The sequence below is a fragment of the Anopheles stephensi genome, chromosome X, assembly GCF_013141755.1.
Source record: "Anopheles stephensi strain Indian chromosome X, UCI_ANSTEP_V1.0, whole genome shotgun sequence".
NCBI classification, from domain to species: Eukaryota; Metazoa; Arthropoda; class Insecta; order Diptera; family Culicidae; genus Anopheles; species Anopheles stephensi.
This window is the reverse complement of record NC_050201.1, coordinates 6,678,277-6,694,902: the sequence shown is the minus strand read 5'-3', so window position 1 is coordinate 6,694,902 and position 16,626 is coordinate 6,678,277. Positions and strand designations below refer to the sequence as shown.

Below are 16,626 nucleotides of genomic sequence, written 5' to 3'. Positions count from 1 at the left end.
ACGAACGAGCGCGTTAGGAGCTTTCCCGGGATGAGAACTGCGTTGGGTCGGGAGATGAAAAGGGGAGGGGGGAATATCAATGCAACATGCAACATGCAAAGGTATAGCAGGTTGAGTGTGTGAGGTTGGAGAGTCATTTCTTTTTCTCGACTCGACTCGAGGTTTGGTTAAGACTTGTTTGGGCCTTTTTGCCGTATCCACCTAGTTAGTTAAGACGAGTTAGTTAAGTCGTTTTTCTAGCTGGCTATTTTCTTCTATTTTTCCTAAATTCGCCCGAGAAATTATCCAAAACTCGTGATCATTCAATCAAACAAAGATGGCCGCGTTATTAGCTCCCAATGTCCTCCCAATTTCGAATCTCTCGTCTTCTTGGGCTAGATGCGATTGGTAGGGCATCGAATTCTATCGGAGGCGTAGACCAAATATTTTTCCGCAAAATCTTTATCCACTTCACTCTGTGACTTGTGAGTAGTCCGGCTCCACTCCGGATAGGATTTGAACCCCGGTCCTGCCGTGGAGAAGACCGGTGCCGTTATCGCCTCGCTAATTGTTGACAACACGCTAGAGATCATCAACTCTCCCGGATATTCATTCCAACCATTTTCCTCCAACCTCACTAAGCGCGCGCGTGTGTGTGTGTGTGTGTGTGCAGTAGCGGATAGTTCACGTCCATTACTCCAACATGTTGCCCCCCACATGTACACGGTCCCATTGCACGGTGATGGCGGCACAAACTGGTTCGGGTTTTCTCGATTTTCTTTACGTGGCGGCAGCAGAGAAAAAAAGGCTTTCTTTGGAGGCGCCACCATACCACCCACCAACCCACCCACCACCGGTTGCGAGTGCAGCGGTGCGTAATGCAACCCGTACCTGGCGGAGGAGATCCTTTGGCGCTTACGGTTAGCGTTACGGTGGCTTTGCTGTGGCGTGCTGATCGTACGCGGCGGTCAGTCGTCTTTCGAAGCGCACCACTGGCGGACGGTGCTTAGCAGTGTAGCGCCATCTTGTGCCAAGCGGACATTTTACGGGCGTGTTTGTGTGTGCGTGTGCGGGATCCGATAACCCGCGATAGCCAAAGCAACATCCAACGTCCTCTCTATCAAACCCATCGAATTTGAATGTGATTGCGTGTGTGTGTGTGTGTGTGTGTAGGGGGTGGTGCGTCTCGTCTATTTGGGCTTTGTTTCGTCCCAAACCAACGCAGACCGTACAGAACCTAGCTCCTGTAGCATATTATCGATCAACCGAGGTGGTGTCCTGCCAGGCTAGCCGAACGAACCCGGGGCTAGGCTGGACAGGTGTTCCAACGTTCCGGAGCAGTTCCATTCCACAACCAATCAAGGTGCGGTAAGTATAGGCCGGCTAGCGATAACTAAGGTCTCAGTCTTCGGCCCCCCAATCACTTCCTTGAAGCATCTTCTAAGTCTCCTAGTCCCGCACCAACCTCCGATCTATCGCTGCACTATCCGACTGGTGACGTGACCAGGATATTGGGCAAGACAGACAGCTCTTGAGGAAGATATTGGTTACTCTCGGACCAACAAACCGTACACCTCTCGTTACGCAACGAATATATTAGATGTCCAGTAACCAATTCTCCCGTAATACAACCAGCCTCCCATCAAACCCCCGCCCGCCCGCACACGTTATGCAACAGTCCCCCTCGTATTTGCGATCGTCATAACAACTCCTTTACGACAGCAGTCGGGCGGGGGCTGGTGGGCAAGGTAAGGTAGCTAGATTTTCGCGCCACCCAAAACCAGCCCGGTTTCCCTTTTGCTGGATCCTGCACACGCTCGTGTAACCAGCCTCGCATTTATTTGCTGTCCCCTTTCCTTTCTCTCGGATGGGTGTCTTGTTCTCGGCCACTTTCACGCCACGGCGTTTTGCAACGGGCCGGTTTTGGATGGACTGGAACTACGAAGCGAGAGAGAGAGAGAGAGAGAGAGTGCTAGGGAGGGAGCTGGAGAGCGTAGCGTAAGAAAGTGTGGTGGTGGTGGGTGAAAGATTCCCAAGATGTGCAAACACAGCACACACACACACACACACACACGCTTCTTCTCTCTTTCCCCACGGTTGGTGCAAAAACTGGTTCGGATGTAAAGTGCAGCGCGCGCTGCAGAAATGGAAAACCTGCACCGACCGGCAGGCTCGTTACGGCGGCACCATGGCCTAAAGACCCGCTTGTCTGCCATCTTGAAAACATGGCTACCGATTCCTGGGCACCCCGGGCCGAGGGCGAGTAGGTGTGGCGGTGTAGGTTCAATTCAGGGCGAGCGATCTGTGGGCTCATTAGCCGCAATTGCGCTTCTCGCAGTGCGCAACACCCCCCCGGAAGTAATGGTTCACCGGGTCCGCGAGATCGCGGGAGATAGGTTGCTACTGGCAACCCCATAGTTGAGCACTGTCCCTAAAGTCCATATCCATCGATCTAATCTGTTGCCCACAGTAAGCACACGCGAATTCTCACAACGGGAAGTAGAGCTCAACGAGTCGGAAAAAACCAGCATCCCGTCATGGTAGATTGCCGTCGGGTTTGAAGCAACCGAAAAACAGTTCCAGCACCAGAACAGTGCCCAAACAGTATCACAGACTCCCACAGAAAGCAGCAGCGCACGACGATGTTGGCCGAGCCGGTCGAGACGAAGCTTCCGGTGAAGGGGGCACACCTGCCGCTGGACGAAAACAACAATGTGGAGGAGAGGGCCACCGTTACCGATGCGCTCGTGCCGTTCTACGACGGCAAGCACGTGCTGGTGACGGGCGGGACCGGCTTCCTCGGCAAGGTGCTGATCGAGAAGCTGCTGCGTGCGTGCGAACGCCTCGGCACCATCTACATCCTGCTCCGTCCGAAGCGGGGCCTAACGAGCGAGCAGCGCTACCGGGAGTTTGTCCGCCATCCGGTGTTCGAACGGATCCGGGCGAAAACGCCACAGCTGCTGGCGAAGCTGGTGTGCGTGGGCGGTGACATCTCGCTGCCGCTGCTCGGGCTAAGCGAACCGGACCGTCGGACGCTGGTGGACCGGGTGCAGGTAGTGTTTCACGTTGCCGCGACGGTACGCTTCAATGAGGCGTTGGCCGAGGCGGCCGTACTGAACACGATCGGCACGAAGCAACTGCTGGAACTGTGCACCGGGATGCGTCAGCTACAGGTAAGTCCTGACTGCCTGACGGAAGGTACGGCTCTTGCACACTCACATTCGCCCTTGCCGGTCTTCTGCCCCCTCCAGAGCGTGGTGCACGTATCGACCGCCTACAGCAATGCGTGCCGGCGTGAGGTCGATGAGGTAGTGTACCCGGCGCCGATGGATCCGGAACGCTTCATCCAGTGTGTGCAGCTGCTGCCGGGTGAGGTGATCGGGGCCATCGCCACCCAGCTGCAGGGTGACCATCCGAACACGTACACCCTCACGAAAGCCATCACCGAGCAGCTGGTGGCTCAGTACGCGGAACAGCTGCCACTGTGCATCGTGCGTCCGTCGATTGTGACCGGTGCGGTCGCGGAACCGTACCCCGGCTGGATTGATAACGTGCACGGCATTACAGGTACGGCACTCCTCTCGATCAATCTTCCCCAATCGTCCCACCATTACTGACAACCGTCCCCCTGTGTGTATCTGTGTACCCTCTCCCCAGGAATCATGATGGAAATCGGGCGCGGTACCATCAGCAGCATCATGTGTGACGAACGCTGCACCATGGACGTCATCCCGGTCGACATCGTCTGCAACACACTGATCGCGGCCGCCTGGGAAAACGCGCACACCACGTACGGGCATTGCCAGCATCGCTCACCCTGCCGCCAGTTGAGTAATCGCTTTCCCTCTGCTTCACAGGACGACCCCGGTGCGCGTGTACAACTGCACGTCCGGGCAGGTGAACGGCATCAAGTGGCACGAGTACGGCCGTATCACGCAGGCCTGCGCCGTCCGCAATCCCACCAAGCACGTCCTGCTCTATCCCGGCTTTCGGTTCCGCACGAACCGGCTCGTCCACAAGCTGGTCGAGCTGGCGCTCCACTTTCTGCCCGCGTACCTGTTCGATGCGCTGCTGCGGGCCCGCGGCGGACAACCGATCATGGCGCGGCTAGCCCGCCGCTTCCAGCGCGCAGCCGACACCGGCGAGTTCTTTGCCATGCACGAGTGGACCTTCCGGAACGACAATCTGCGCCAGCTGGGCGAACGGGTACGGCGGGACCGGGCCGGCGGCGCCTTTCGCTGCGACGTTACCGGGCTCGATTGGGCGGCGTACATCGAGGCGTACATGCTGGGAATCCGCCGGTTTGTGCTGAAGGACGACATGGACAGTCTCGGGCAGGCGCGGGCCAAACTGCGCCGACTGCTCTGGTTCAAGCGTGCCATCCAGCTGGCCGGCTTACTGCTCGTGTACTATCTCTGCGCACTGCTCTTCCGTCCGGGTGGTGTTTAGCGAGGACCGGCAGCGGATTTGCTGATCATGGGACGCGCAAACGATTATTTTAAAGTCTACCTAAACCGGGGCGGGTGATTACATAAGGGGGGGAAAACATAAAACAGGGGGTAAGGGATGACAAAATGCAGAACAGAACAAGGCGGGGGGGGGGAATGTGGGGATCGATAGGAAGCCGTCACCTTTATTAATATACACTGCAGGTGGGCTCTGACCCATACTTGTACGAGAACGCTAGTACAGCAATTACAACTTTAACACACACACACACCATTACACCGTGTGCTTCTGTTGCGTTAAATTGGTAAAGGCTTTTGAGAATGTGGGCCAACTATGAACTATGTAAGCTACAATAATGATTGCGCCAACAATTACATATAACTACTCTGCTCGGCCTGCTACCTGTGTTCCTCTCCTCTCTCTATATATGAGACACACACACACACACTTCTTCGACTAGAACCATCACGAGTTTCCATACGCTCGCCCTACCATTGCACCTGGCTTGGTGCAAATACTTATATCACGTGCTGCACGCAGCAAAACTCACGCACGGCGCAACGAACCGTGGCTGCGTTTGGAGAGGCGCCTACCACCCGCCTCACTCGGTTTTCCACACGAACGGCTCGAGCCGATCCTCCACGCTCAGCAGATTGTTCAGATACTCCATGCTCTCGATGTTCTGGTTCAGTATGTCGTTGCAGCGCGTTAGTTGCTGCGAAATCTGGCGCACCTTCGAGAACGTTTCCGCGTAGGACGTGTAGAGCTTCTGCTTCTGTACCAGCTGGGCCAGGGCACTCGAAACCTCCTGATCCACCTGCAAGAAGAGCCTGTGTGAGTGGCTGTGGCTAGCAGCTGCGATTGGAACGTTCCGTTCTAATATACCTCCTTGATGCGGTTCGTTATCTGCTGCTGCTCGGAGGAGACGTGAATGGCACAGGTATTGAAGTGCGACTGCAGCCGGCTGCACATGTTGATCAGATGGGTGGGCTGCAGCCGTTCCAGCACTTCCGGATCGCGATTGGCCGGCAGCGTTAGCGTCCCACGCATCACCGGCAAGAACATCGGTACACTCTGCAAGCACGAAGAGAAACGGACATTTTGATAAGACTGCGGTTCGCACCGAAATCCGCCAGAGGGCGCTACTGATGCGAAGCCGTACTGCTTGCACGCGCCGTTCATAGAGGGCGCCACTCGGCCGGAGAAAGGTTTTGCTTACGATACCGATAACAGATGGCGCTGGTATGCTTATCTTACGATCCCTCCCATTTAAAAAAAACCCGATCAACGCGTCATGGACTTCCGATGGCGGTCGTTGCTGCCCATACTCATCACTATCTCACACAAAAAGGGGGAAGCCATTGCTGTTGGCCATTTTTAGCCCGCATCGACAACCTCAAAAAAATCACGGCCTTGTTTTTTTTGCGGGGTAGCGCAAACCCTGGGAGGACTACATCTCTCACCCCCGCGGAAGACACACTATTGTGCCGTGGAGGATGGATGGGACGTGGGCGACATCACACCATATCTACCATTACCAAAGGCTCGAGACGTGAAAGAGGTAAGGGTACGAGAGTGTCAAGGTTAGCGCATTGTGAAGCAACACCCCCGACCGCAACCACCACCATCGCTGGGGAGGCGGGGGCGCGCAAAATATGGTAACGACGGACTCAGGTTTTTGGTCTTCTTTGGTTTCTCTGTGCAACCACTTCCTTTTGGTTCCACAAGACACAGTACGAAGTTCGCAGTTCGTACAGACGTGAACCAAATTTGTTTGTACGGTTCGCCCAGATTGGTGGAGCTTGGTTTAACGCCAAAAGAAGACCGACTCACCCGACCGAAATGAGTAATCACCTCCAACGAGGGGGGATTTTCGGGATCAATATTTGACTTTTTAAATGGTTTCCTCGCGGGTTTGTTTATTGTATCAAAAATAATACTTAACTAGGGTCTAACTTCCTTGCCATGGCGGAGGAGGTCCGTGGAGGAGATTCACAGGCAGTAATCTTTGGTGATGTCGGCTCGTCAGAAGTTTTGAGCAAAAGGGGAGATACCATTGCGAGTTATCGCTACCACCATTTCCGAAAACACCGAAACCTAGACTCCAACTAACCTATAAAAATAGCCTGAAGCTCCATTCCTAAAATGCCGCGATTGCAACCAAAATCATTCTCTCCTCTCATCGTCAACGCAGATCGCCGGATTCGGGCACTACAGCATTCGTTACGACCCAGTGTAGGTGGATCTCCCCTCAACCCCCCCCCCCCCCCCCCCCCGCCACCTCCGAGAACGAGAAACTCGTTGTTGTTGCCCCCAAAAGCAGTATGGCCCGGTTTGCTACTTCACGCGTCCGTAGACGTCATTTGCATACAAGATCACCGTGCCGAGCTTTAAAACCTTCTCTGGCGGCCCGAGCCTGTAAGGCGGAGGCGTTGCTCATATGTTCACCGGTGTGTGTGTGTGTGTGTGCCGCAAAAGGGCGTTCGCCACACTTCCACACCGACCAAAAATAGGTTGTCCCACCAGCTTAATGGATGGTTGGTGGTGGTCTAATTCATGCAGATCATGCCACCGTGGGTTTGGTTGGTGTTTCAATTGGGAGGGGGGTTTTTTTTGTGTGCGCGGGATAATGCAGACACCCTTTTGGGACCATCAAGCGAGGGGGGGACCCAAGGGAAAAGGATGGAAGGGTGTGTGTTGAGCAATCGAAAGTGAGAGTAGCAAGAATGCAGTCCAGAATATATCGAGAACACCATGGCGATATGCATATCGGGAAGCTGTTCGCATATCGGGACCGGAGCATCGTTCTGGTCTCGGATATCTCGGGCAGGCGAGATGGAAGAAGTAAATCCAGTTATCGACGGGGGTAGGGATGGAATGCCGACCGTTCATTAGCCGTGGATGGATGCGAGGAACCGTATGGAAATATTGCGACCGTGTTGTTGGACTCTCTAGCTCTCTTGCTCAATAATGCTGAATAGTAGAGATGGTATAAAATGCTATTTAGCCCCCCCATCTTCTCCACTCCTCCACGATCGATCTCAACATTCTCCCCCAGCCTGCTGCTAATTCTACAATTCCGTTACGGGCACGTGTAACTGTATAGAGCGCCACCTAAGAATGTGACGCAGACAGACAGATGGACCGACCCGTAGCGATAGAAGGAGAGAGCACGGCCGGTGATCCGTAGGAAGCCTGCCTGCTCGCTGGTGGTACGTTGCCTTCACCGTACGGCTTGGGACTCACGATCGCTCACTCAGGTGCGCACAGTGGAACGAAGCGGACTCGCCCGTACTGGAGCGTCTCCCGTCGCTTGCAAATCGATCTGCTGACGAAGGGTGGAAGGTGTTCATCGCGAAAGCGCATCGGTGCAACAGTTGCAAGCAAATACCGGACCATTGGAGAGGAACCGTGTAGTGTGTGTGTGTGTGTGTGGCTCGAATAGCACGAAGCAAACAGAGCGGAATGAAAGTGAAATGCGGGACGATGGTGGACGGCTCGTAGTAGCAGCAGCACTACGCCCACGTGCCGTTCAATTTTCCATCCCTTAGGTTCCGCTCCGAGGACCGTGTGTCGTGATTTATCGCCCCCCCCCCCCCACCCCTTTCCCCCATGTCTGATGGTGTGTTTCTTTTGTGTATGTGTGTGTATAGTATACTAGCGAACTGTCGAGCAGTATAGCCAAGCTAGTGATTATTGGTGCCTGCCGGGTAGTGTTTGTAGCACGGTGTAAGCTTAGTAAGCGCCACGATGGCACAGCAAAAGTTCTTCTCGGGCTTAACCGAGGGCATGATCAATCGGGCCACCGGTGAGCGGCCGGATCGACAGAAGACACAGTTCTACTGGCCGGACGAGTACGCACCGGAACCGGAACCTCGAACGCCCTCGATCAACGGTCGTCCGGTCAGCCGTCGTTCGTCGACCGCCTCCACACCGGATCGACGCCCGGAGCAACACTCAACCTGGGAACCGGTCACCCGCGACCGTCATCCCAAGCACGCCGAATCGCACATACAGTTCTACGACGGCGTGGGCTCTTCGTTCGGCGAGCACGAGCGCAGCAAGGCGCGCGAGCGGTTCCGGATCGAGCAGTTCCTGCGCCAACAGTCGGAGGAGGAAACGGGCGAGGCGGCCCGTGCCAAGCGGCTCAGCACGCTACAGTCCAACATCGAGTTCTACGACTTCTGCACGCCTCCACCCACCGCCAATGGTGCGGTGCGGCGGCATCCGGCCGGCCATACCGGGCGCACGCGAACCGAGTACGGATGCGGCAGCGAGCACGCCGGGGACGGTTCCGAGCACGATCCCGGTGAGGATGAGCTCGATTTCGACGATCGCAGCAGCTACCGCTCGAGCCGGTGCTCATCGTCACGCACGACCCCAACCAGTGGCCACCGCGCCAACCAGCAGTACGGTGCGGAGCTACCCGAACACAAGCGCAACTCGCAGCGGCATCTGCGGTCCAGCATCAACTTCCACAACGGGTGTACGATCGCGGACGATAGCGAGGACCCGCGAAAACCGATCACCGTGCGCGAATCGGCCACAACGCGTGTTGGCGTTGGTTTGCCGAACCTGTAGCAGCTGTAACGGACAACCTTGAAACGACCCCCACGACCGGTACACAATCACCCAGACGGGCCCCCCCCCCCCCCCCCCCCCGCTAGTTTTGTGGTCTCTGTTCGTGTATTAACGTATTCCATCCAGGTGCGTGGAATAACACTGTTTGATGTATTGTTAAGGGGGAAGTGGGTGGGGGGGGGCACAAGTCTACACACACACACCATTCAAGCAACACGGTCCACATGAACGAATCAATTGTCGCAGTTTTAAGTAAGGAAAGTGGCAAAATTCACATGGCAGGACCCGGGTTCAAATCCCACCCGGAGCGCTGCGTAAAATCAGCTCACAGTTCATTGGCAAACCCCTGTAAAAAAAGCCCCCTGTGTTCCACCCTCCATGCAGCTCCCTTCCCCCCCCCCCTCCCCCTTCCCCCAATCCCCGGAATGACGTCACGTACCTGAAGACGGACAATGTCGTCGTCCTTCTCAATGCCAACGTCGCGAACGGCGGCCGATTTCACCACCACGATACTGTGCGCTCCACCCGCTGTGGCCGTCCCGGGTCTGCCGCCCCTACCCCGGCCCTCCAGATTCTGGGTAAGATGTTGCTGGTATTGGTGGTGCTGCTGCTGCGACGCCCGGCCCATAATGATCGCACTGTTTGGGCGCGTTTTTGCCTGCTTGGATTGCTGCTTGTTGCGTAGCTTTGGTGAATCTGAAGCCGAGAATAAATATCTTTAGTTGGTTGTACGGGACGGGGTGGCGGGACGGGGCTACTTACCACCAATCGGTTTATCGGTGTATGATATGTACGGTAGATCGGAATCGGAACAAACGCTCATCGGTGGCGAAACGGGCCGTGAGTCGCAGATGTACGCCGACGACGGTGTAACGGACGAGGTGGAGTACCCATCGTCCAGGATGCCGCTTCCACCGCCGCTCGGGGTCGTACCGGTGACCGCGATCGTATTGCCCCGTTGCAGCTTGCCACCGGTCGATCCCGCACCACCGACACCGGAGCGACCGGACGCGGACGATGTTGCCGGATTGCTGGCCGAATGTCTGTGTAGGCTAGCGGTGCGCAGTGCACCATCCGCACCGGCTGCCGTACCCTGCTGGAGCTGCGTGGAATGTTCCGAGCCCATGGTAAACCGAATGGAAGGAGTTGCACAGGGATGGCGGGTTTTCTCCCCTCTCCCCGGTTTGGGTGTTCGTGTACGCTCGTTGAAGGATCCTACGGTGACGAGATAGACAAGCCACAACGATATGATTACTCATTAGCTGATACTTTTACGGATGCTAAGAAATGTGCTAATGTTGCTTCTACAAAACTGACAAATAAATCTTAAGATTGTTAACTAACTAGGAAAGGTGCCTCTTGTGTGTTTTTAAATTACTTTCCGATACCATTATTGTTCGCTTTTTTTTCCTTACAATATCACAACGGCGGTCTGAACGAACATATTTGAGTTTTGCCGTTAGGATAGCAGACCGTGCTGGCACCCCTTTCTCTTGTATCGTCTCATTAGAATACTGCAAGACCATCGCACCATACCGGCGTGTTGCATACAATTAACCGCTAATCGAGTGATAATTATACGCTACGGTTACAAAGTGAACATGCCGCTTGTTCGTTACGATCTACTTCTCGACTTAATGCACTGCCAACGAGAGTATGTCTCGTAGGGGAGGTATCAATATCGCGCTGAGGCGACTGTCTCGGAATCATATTACCGATCCCAGTCTTCCGGCGATAGTCGTATAGCGAAGCTTGTGTGAAAAAAATAGGCCGGCCAGCAAAGAACGAACAAAGACAAACAATGCCCTCTTGGTGGATCATCTGCATCATCATCCAGGAGTATGGATATTCGCTGATAGTTGCCACCAGTAAACTTCCCGGCTCGACGATCCTGCCGGAGGAAGTGCTATGCCGGACAGGTGCTAATCGCACGCTTGCAGCGTCGTTTCCGGATCAACGTGTTCGGCCCACCAAACAGCAGCAGTACATCGATTACAAGCTGCACTATGGTTTGCGGTATAATCCAACCCGGCCAAACGGTCGGAACGGTACGCAGGAGCAACCGTTGCGGGAGCGCAAAAAGTTTCTACCACCCAAGCTATCGTACGAGCCGCCATTACTAAGCGTGTTTCACATCATCTCCTTCGTGAATGGACCGTGCGTGCCGAGACGGCAACCGGCCGCGGTTGAAGGGAACGTGCCGGACAATGCTACCGTATGGAGCGGTGTGTGCTACCATGAGCAGGAGTGCCAGCTGCTGCACGGAACGCCAATGGACAGCTGTGCCGGAGGGTTCGGTGTGTGTTGCGTGTGTAAGTGGCACATTTGTAAGCAATCTGAAGCTGGTTGAATCATTACTGTGGCTATCCATTTCATATTGCAGTTCGGTTCGGGTGTGATGGTAGAACGGAGCAGAATGTAAGTTATTTCCACAGCCCCAACTATCCTGGGCCCGCAACGGATGCCGTGCCGTGTGGCTTCACCCTAATCCTGCAGCGTACCGTCCAGCAGGTGTTGCTCGAGTTTCGGTTTTTCGAACTGCAACCGCCACAGCTCGGTAACTGCGTCGAGGATCAGTTCATCGTGTCGGTACAAAACGACCAGCATGTCTACCCGGTGCTGTGTGGCATCAACACTGGACAGCACAGTACGCAAGTCTTTCGTTTTCCTTCCAGGTTCGATTCTCATCCCTTTCCCACCTTCTCCCCCATTTGACAGTGTATCTCGACATCGATCGTGCATACTCACACCGTCTGTATCTGAGTGCGGTGTTCAACTCCAAACAGCCGAGAGCCTTTCTCGTGAAGATAACGCAGGTCAGCAGTTACAGTTTCCGTCCGATGCTAACCCCCCGCTCACTCTACATGCTGGCTGATGTGTTTCCTTCTTTACGGCTTAATTTTCAGCTTGCTACGCCCCGCGCTCCAGCCAGCTGCCTGCAATTTCATGAGGGTGTGAGCGGTGTGCTGAAATCATTCAACTACGACAACAACTCTGTGCTGGTGACGAACCGCAAGGCAAGCTATTTTGTGAGTTGACTACATGCAAATTCGTCACCGCACACACACGCGATAGCGCGTTATCGAAAGAGGAAACAGACACACTTACCGAAAAGGTTGAAGGTGGGAATAAGGGAACCGTCTAGCACACGGTGCCGTGTACGATACTGCTTCTAGACACCATGGTGAATGGCAAGAATTGCTCAAATGGGTGCAGGCATCAAAGGGAGTAACCACTTCAAGATTTAATATTTCGTTTTCAAACCTCAAATCCCTTCTTTTCCCACACCGATACGCTGATTGTGGATTGCAAGTTTGTGGTTGTTTTGTTTAGTTTTCCAACTGTCAACGCAATGTTGACAATTCGCTGCAGTGTGCAGTGGTTTGATTTATAGCGTCTGGTTAAAAACTTGATGTCAATATTTTAAAAACCGTTTACATAATTTGTCCCCCATTTTTTTGTTGGCGAACTATATTTTGGACAATTTTTTTGCATTTTCTCACCTGCTTGCAGAACAATCTTAACTACGCTATCTGCATCCGACGACAGCCACTGTTCTGCAATGTCGTGCTGGCCAATATGGACACAGCCAACGGGAAGGAGAACATATTTCAGTTGGTAAACATAGCGGAAGGTACTGTTCAACAACACCGTTACCAGCGGAACGTTTCCGACACAGTCAGAGAAATGATTTTCTTTTTTGCTAAATTTCCTCCACGGTGTAGACGGTAGCAGTATCGTACCACCGAACCAGGCCGGTGTGGAGCTGTTCAGCTGTCCGGACGATTTCATCGCCATCAATTTTGTCCGGCTGTGCGGAGAGCGGCTGAACGATGGAAGTCTGGTGGCGGATGCCAGCATCAACACACCGGTTAGATATAGTAACGCCGGTCCGATAGTAATAGCGGTGCAGACCGATCAAGCGATTGTGGGACGTGGTTTCAAGCTAACATACACGCAGCTGGTCTGTACAGACAAAATACGTTAGTCAATAAAGTCCTTTCAGTTCGGCGTTCGGATTTGAGGGAACTCGAGTAACCTTTTCCTTTTGCCGTCAGCATCGTTCAACCGTGCCTTCTTTCATTCTTCGGATCATTTTGGAGGCTTTGCCGACAGCGCATTCAACGCAAAGACGCTGGAATAGACTTTGCTAGTAAATTTCATTTCGAAATATGCGATCGCAATTTTACCATACCGATGGGAACCGAAGGTACACGCTGCTACAAAAAACGAAATACCCATTCGATGACAGCGATCTTTGACGTTATGCACTTTCCGTTTATAGTGCCCGGTTGACGACTGACAGACGATTTCACAACGGCAACGAAATAAAAACATTGACGTCCGCCGCCGCTAGAAGTGGAAGCAAACATTGTTATTTGTATTTCCATCCGCTCGAAATACAGCACGGAAACTTACCGGAACGGAGGAAACTGAGACGCGTAACTGCGTAAAATAACTTATTCTCCCATGAACCAGCGTAGCTACATTTTTTGAGAGTTCTACGACGGTTTTACCGTAAAAAACGTTGTGGGGTTGTGAAATACCCCTACCGATTCGACAGCATTGAGTGTTCTGGAGTATTCCGCCTCGGGAAAGCCGTAAGCACTCTCTTCGGAATGATTTCAGTGACGAAATTATAAAGCAAACGATCCGGTAATGGTACAGCAAAGCAAGTGAAGAAACTGTGCGTTGCATCGTTGCTAAACATCGCGTGTTATGTAAACAGTTTGGTTATAGTTATTGGCTGTAGGTTTGTTTGTAGTTTTGATGCTAATTAACTCCCGCCCAAGATGCTGTAATAATGTTGCTTCTTTTTCTATTTTAGGTAATAACCCCTAAAACTCACCGGATACAAAAATGCATCACCTTGAAAGATGTAGACAGCTGATAAACAACACCGTCCTGAAGGTGGTGATGCGACGCTTAGAACCAGCCATCTCGATTGCGCACCGTACCGCTCCTAGTCAATCGAACCGAGATGCATTGTTTCGTGCAATACCGGCTGTGCCGAGTGGCAGACCGTTTTGTCCCACCCAGAAACAGCTTCGCCAGCTGCACGCCGAACAGCGGGCTCTGCTGCGTATGCTGTGCGATTCCAGCTCGATTCCGGCGTACGTATTGGCGCGCCATCTGCACACATCGGCACGCAAGCTGGACAAACAGCAGCCCCAGAAGCAGAAACCATCGGACCGGGATGACGACCCGAACCGGGGCAACAAGAAGGACGACGAGGACGATAAGGAGAAAATGATGTCCGTGGTGACGAAGACGCTCATCTGGATGATCACGATTTATCTGCTGGTGGGTTTTCTGTCGATGGTGTTGCCTTCCCGTAACCGGCCCGAATCCGCCACACGCTACGTCAGCTGGCACGAGTTCGTGCATCATATGCTGGCGGTGGGCGAGGTGAAGGAGGTGGTGGTGCACCCGGACATGGAGATGGTGACCATCATCCTGCACGACGGTGCGATCGTGAAGGGACGCCGCGTGCAGTCGAACATCTTCCACATGGCGGTGGCCGATGTGAACAAGTTCGAGGAGAAGCTGCGGTCCGTCGAACAGAGGCTCGGCGTAAAGGAGGGTGTATCGGTGCAGTTCGAGCGCAGCGGTGACGTTAGTGGACGCATTTTATTTACACTGTTCGCGACCGGTGTCATCATTGCGCTGCTGAGTCGCATTCGGGGCGGTCGCGGTCCGATCTCGATGGACAGCTTCACGCAGATGGGCCGCGCCAAATTCACGCTGGTCGATCCGATCGAGGGAGGGCGGGGCGTGTGGTTCCGCGATGTGGCCGGACTGCAGGAGGCGAAGCAGGAGGTGATGGAGTTTGTCGATTATCTGAAATCGCCCGGCCGTTACCAGCGGCTTGGTGCGAAGGTACCGAAGGGTGCGCTACTACTCGGCCCGCCCGGCTGTGGTAAAACGTTGCTGGCGAAGGCGGTCGCAACGGAAGCACAGGTTCCGTTTCTCAGCATGAACGGGTCGGAGTTTATCGAAATGATCGGTGGATTAGGTGCGGCCCGTGTACGTGATCTGTTCAAGGAGGCAAAGAAACGCTCACCGTGCATTATCTACGTGGATGAGATCGATGCGATTGGACGGCAGCGCGAGGGAGGATCGGCCGGCGCCGGTGGTATGAACTCGGGCGAGTCGGAGCAAACGCTGAACCAGCTGCTGGTCGAAATGGATGGTATGGCGAGTAAGGAGGGTGTATTGATGCTTGCCAGCACTAACCGGGCCGACATCTTGGATAAGGCGTTATTGCGTCCGGGTCGGTTCGATCGGCACATCCTGATCGATCTGCCCAATCTGGCCGAACGCAAGGAGATCTTCGAGAAGCACCTGTCCGGGATTGCGCTTGAGCAACCACCGGCCACCTACTCGAGCCGGTTGGCCACGCTGACGCCCGGGTTTTCCGGTGCGGATATTGCGAACGTTTGCAACGAGGCGGCTCTGCATGCTGCCCGCACCAACCAGAAGGTGGTACGCACGGCCAACCTGGAGTACGCGGTGGAACGGCTGGTGGGCGGTACGGAAAAACGTTCCCATGCCCTTTCGCCCACCGAACGGCGGGTGATCGCATTTCACGAGTCGGGCCACGCGCTTGTCGGTTGGATGCTGCCCAACTCGGACGTGCTGCTAAAGGTAACGATCGTGCCGCGCACGAGTTTGGCGCTCGGGTTCGCCCAGTACACACCCAAAGAGCAGAAATTGTACACGCGCGAGCAGCTGTTCGATAAAATGTGTATGGCGTTGGGTGGTCGGGCGGCGGAGAATCTTACCTTCAACCGTATCACTACCGGCGCACAGAACGATCTCGAAAAGGTGACCAAAATGGCGTACGCCCAGGTAAGTAACAGCTAAACAAAACAACACCCTGTTAATTTGATATCTGATTGATATGTTGCCCTTTTGTTTTTGTTTACCGCATCCTACCGCACCAGATAAAATACTTTGGCATGAACAGCAACGTGGGCCCAATTGCATTCGCGGAGGAAAGCGATAACGACCCGTACGCGAAGAAACCGTACTCCAAAAGTCTGGGCAATTTGATCGATTTTGAAGCGCGGAAAATGATTACCGACGCGTACGAGCGTACGGAGCAAATTCTACGCGACAATTCGGACAAGTTGAACCGGCTGGCGGAGGCACTGCTCGAGAAGGAAACGCTTAACTACGACCAGGTGGTGGAGCTGATCGGGCCACCAAAGTATGACGATGCGAAGCGTAAGATGGAACCGGTCGATTTCGAGGACAGTTTGAAACGGTTAGCCCAGAACGGAGCGGAAGAGAAGTGAGCCCCGATATGCGGGATGGTTACGATGGCACTCGGAAGGGTAGGCGTGCGTGTAGTCGAACGAAATGCAGGATTTAGCCGCCGGGCGAGTTGGGCAGATTGTTTGTTTAGCTGTAAATAAACGATTTGATTAATCGTACTTGTTACATAACAATTTTCCTGTTTCTTCGGCTGCAGTGCAGGACTAAGTATTTGCGGTAGTAGTTATCACATTATGCAATTGATAATTGATGTTGAAATTTGAGCTGAAACCGTTAAAACCGCTTTTCCTGGAAAAGACGGTAAGCAATAGTGACAATAAACTTAAACGGTTTCGT

At 53.9% G+C, this 16,626-nt stretch overlaps 5 protein-coding genes across 6 annotated transcripts; 4 read left to right on the top strand and 1 right to left on the bottom strand.

Annotated features, from left to right (window-relative positions):
- The first annotated feature begins 73 nt into the window (after positions 1-73).
- On the top strand, positions 74-4,812 carry LOC118517455 (putative fatty acyl-CoA reductase CG5065). The gene is made up of 5 exons (XM_036063613.1): positions 74-1,347; positions 2,450-3,152; positions 3,231-3,546; positions 3,637-3,769; positions 3,837-4,812. The coding sequence occupies exons 2-5, from the start codon at positions 2,622-2,624 to the stop codon at positions 4,426-4,428; spliced, it is 1,572 nt and encodes a 523-aa protein (XP_035919506.1). The 5' UTR covers positions 74-1,347; positions 2,450-2,621; the 3' UTR covers positions 4,429-4,812.
- LOC118517459 lies at positions 4,572-13,287 on the bottom strand. The gene is made up of 8 exons (XM_036063621.1): positions 13,205-13,287; positions 13,049-13,144; positions 12,118-12,975; positions 11,758-11,945; positions 9,772-10,224; positions 9,449-9,705; positions 5,314-5,502; positions 4,572-5,245 (listed from the first exon to the last, which is right to left on the bottom strand). Exons 5-8 carry the CDS (start codon positions 10,133-10,135, stop codon positions 5,030-5,032), a joined length of 1,026 nt encoding a protein of 341 aa, XP_035919514.1. The 5' UTR covers positions 10,136-10,224; positions 11,758-11,945; positions 12,118-12,975; positions 13,049-13,144; positions 13,205-13,287; the 3' UTR covers positions 4,572-5,029.
- LOC118517461 lies at positions 7,363-9,770 on the top strand. The gene has a single exon (XM_036063623.1). It carries the CDS (start codon positions 8,179-8,181, stop codon positions 9,007-9,009), a length of 831 nt encoding a protein of 276 aa, XP_035919516.1. The 5' UTR covers positions 7,363-8,178; the 3' UTR covers positions 9,010-9,770.
- Positions 10,218-13,071, top strand: LOC118517457. The gene is made up of 5 exons (XM_036063614.1): positions 10,218-11,321; positions 11,393-11,656; positions 11,728-12,038; positions 12,523-12,643; positions 12,735-13,071. The coding sequence occupies exons 1-5, from the start codon at positions 10,811-10,813 to the stop codon at positions 12,995-12,997; spliced, it is 1,470 nt and encodes a 489-aa protein (XP_035919507.1). The 5' UTR covers positions 10,218-10,810; the 3' UTR covers positions 12,998-13,071.
- Positions 13,288-13,318: 31 nt separating the features above from the next.
- Positions 13,319-16,463, top strand: LOC118517453 (paraplegin). 2 transcript variants are annotated; one of them, XM_036063610.1, is made up of 3 exons: positions 13,319-13,758; positions 13,838-15,861; positions 15,957-16,463. In XM_036063610.1, exons 2-3 carry the CDS (start codon positions 13,870-13,872, stop codon positions 16,308-16,310), a joined length of 2,346 nt encoding a protein of 781 aa, XP_035919503.1. In that variant the 5' UTR covers positions 13,319-13,758; positions 13,838-13,869; the 3' UTR covers positions 16,311-16,463. The 2 variants fall into 2 exon arrangements, with proteins under 2 accessions (XP_035919503.1, XP_035919504.1); XM_036063611.1 differs by having other exon boundaries at positions 13,348-13,762.
- The last annotated feature ends 163 nt before the right edge of the window (positions 16,464-16,626 follow it).